Genomic DNA, 2,366 nt, shown 5'->3' with positions numbered 1-2,366 from the left:
TCCCGGCGGGGGCGGGCCTCGGTAAGTGCGTACCCCGGCATCCTCGGTGCCAGGAGCCGCGGCACCGCTGGATCCTTGCTCACTGGCAAGGTCCTCCTCTGCATCCCCCTGCCTGCAAAGCATCTTCTCGGGGGATTTTTGGGATGCTTGAGCCCGCCGGGAGCTGCCCAAGCCTGCACGGAGAGCAAACCTGTGGTCATGCTCTCATGCCAACCGATGCTTGGGGAGCTGTCGTGGGGATTTTGGGGGTCCCAGAGCAAAACCGCTGCTCTCCAAAGCACCATTTTTGCTGGGTGTGGGTAGAGCCACGTGCCCCTCCCGCTTGCAGCAATTACATCTAATTGGATGTGACTTAAAATGGGGAAAAAAAAAAGCTCCATTAGAGAATGTTCCGCGCGAGGGAAGCAGCAGTTGGAACCCATTTAGTGCCGTATTAGCGTAATCATAAATATAATGAGCTGGATTGTCTCAGACTAGAAGCATCGGGATAACCGCTGGAGCTGCACAAAGGCATCTTCACTTCTTACCTGTTTATATCTTGGTTTTAAGTTTTATTCTTTCTGCCATGTATTTTTATTTTTAATGGTTTGGTGGTTTTTTTTTTTTAACGCGAGCTCGATACCTGATCCCCAGCCACAGCGGGTGATGCTGCTGGTCCTCTGCGGATGCAGGGGGGCTCCGGGGAAGGACGGGGGTCCCCGGGGAAGGGGCTCCTGTGCACGGGACACATGCAATGCAAAAACCCGGAGCACTTGCAGTAGGAGCGGTAGCGATGCCATTGCCTATGCTAAACTTGAGTTTAGAAATAATCTGCTTTTCTATAGCATAGACCTTTTATGGGGCTTCTGCGCCGTTATAAAGCATCGCAGCAATCTGTTCTTCTCTGGAAACAACCACATTTTGTCACATCTACTTAGACCTTCTTTAAAGACCCAGGATAAAGCATTTAACCTGTGCAAGGTCATGGTTACATCTCATTACAGTTTTCTCCTTAATAGTGCTCTGATGGGAAAGCAGGGGAATTTATTTTCCAACAAATGTCTCTTGTGCTCCTCCAAAATGCCAATGGCCAGAAAAATTGTCGATCCTGGTTTAGTGTAACAGCTTGTTCCTTGCCTATTTCTTCTTAAAAGGCTTTTTTGCTTAATGGAAGAAGGAAAGCTATCTAGTTAAGATCCAAATGTGATATTTTTAAACATTAAAAAAAAGTAAATGAATGATAGGGGGTTAAATTTAGAGAGACTAAATCTAAGTAAATTGGCTTTGACTATATGGGCTCATCCGTAGCATGGGGAGTATTTCCATTAGCTCTGCACACACTCCCTGTGCCCATTTCCCATTTTCCTCTGGGAAATGATTAGACTTTGCTCGGTGATAAATCTCAGTGGGCAGCAGGGGATCCATCCCCTGCCTCTCGCAATATTTTGGCCATACCCATACGGCAAAATGTCTCATAATTCACTCTCCAGGATTTAGACGGTGCACGGTGTGGTGATGCTGCAGCGACCGGCGTTAAGGCTATGGCCTGAGCTGAGGTCTCATAACATTTTCCTTTCCTTGCCCACCTTCCTGCCGCTCTGCCCGCGCTGGCCGCGATGCTGCCGGTCCCCCAGGGACGTGGCGGACACAGGGGGTGTTTCCCGAGGAGATGCTGCTGAAGGTGCCCAGCGACATCCCGGTGCTGTGCGCCGCCACCCTGAGCGTCAACCCCTGCACGGCATACCGCATGCTGGCCGACTTCGAGACCCTGGCGCCGGGTAAGGCTTTGCCGGGTGGAAGGAAATCCAGGTGGATTTGCCAGTCGCTTCTGCAATGAAAATCTGGATTTATTTATATCCAGGTGACTCCATCATCCAGAACGCCGCCAACAGCGGCGTGGGCCAGGCTGTTATCCAGATTGCCAAAGCCTCTGGCATCAAGACCATCAACGTGGTGAGGGACAGGTGGGTCCCCTGGGAAAGGAGAAGGTCTCCTGCGGGGCAGGAGCTGCCCTTGGCCTGGGCTGGAGGTTGGCATGAGGTCAGGCAAGTTTGAGAGCTGTATCTGGCCATCCTGCGCATCCAACCCAGGATTTTGTCCTGTTTGCTCCTCCAAGGTATCCTCCAGCCTCTGCCCTGTTGTCCCCAAGCTACGTCTGGGCAGGAGGGAGGAGAAGGTGACACTCTGCTTTCTGGATCATCGAGTCTTCTTTTTATTTTCCTCCCCTAGACCTGATCTCCCAAAGCTGGTGGAGAGGTTGATGGCCCTGGGCGCAGACCACGTCGTCACGGAGGAGATGCTGAGAAAGCCAGAGATGAAAGATATATTTAAGGTACCTCAATGCTGATCCCACTGGAGAGACTTGTCCGGGGCTGTCCCTGCGGTTC

At 51.6% G+C, this 2,366-nt stretch overlaps 1 protein-coding gene across 1 annotated transcript in view; it reads left to right on the top strand.

Moving 5' to 3' along the window:
- MECR (mitochondrial trans-2-enoyl-CoA reductase) overlaps nucleotides 1–2,366 on the top strand; it is a 4,765-nt gene that overhangs the window by 325 nt on the left and 2,074 nt on the right. Inside the window, exons 3-5 of the mRNA XM_009322261.1 lie at nucleotides 1,631–1,757; nucleotides 1,841–1,943; nucleotides 2,209–2,311. Of these exons, the coding sequence (XP_009320536.1) occupies nucleotides 1,631–1,757; nucleotides 1,841–1,943; nucleotides 2,209–2,311 (333 nt within the window). The remainder of the gene's footprint in view (nucleotides 1–1,630; nucleotides 1,758–1,840; nucleotides 1,944–2,208; nucleotides 2,312–2,366) is intronic.

Source organism: Pygoscelis adeliae, unplaced genomic scaffold (genome assembly GCF_000699105.1).
Source record: "Pygoscelis adeliae isolate BGI_AS28 unplaced genomic scaffold, ASM69910v1 Scaffold513, whole genome shotgun sequence".
In the NCBI taxonomy this organism is placed as follows: domain Eukaryota; kingdom Metazoa; phylum Chordata; class Aves; order Sphenisciformes; family Spheniscidae; genus Pygoscelis; species Pygoscelis adeliae.
This window is presented reverse-complemented; position numbering and strand designations above follow the sequence as displayed.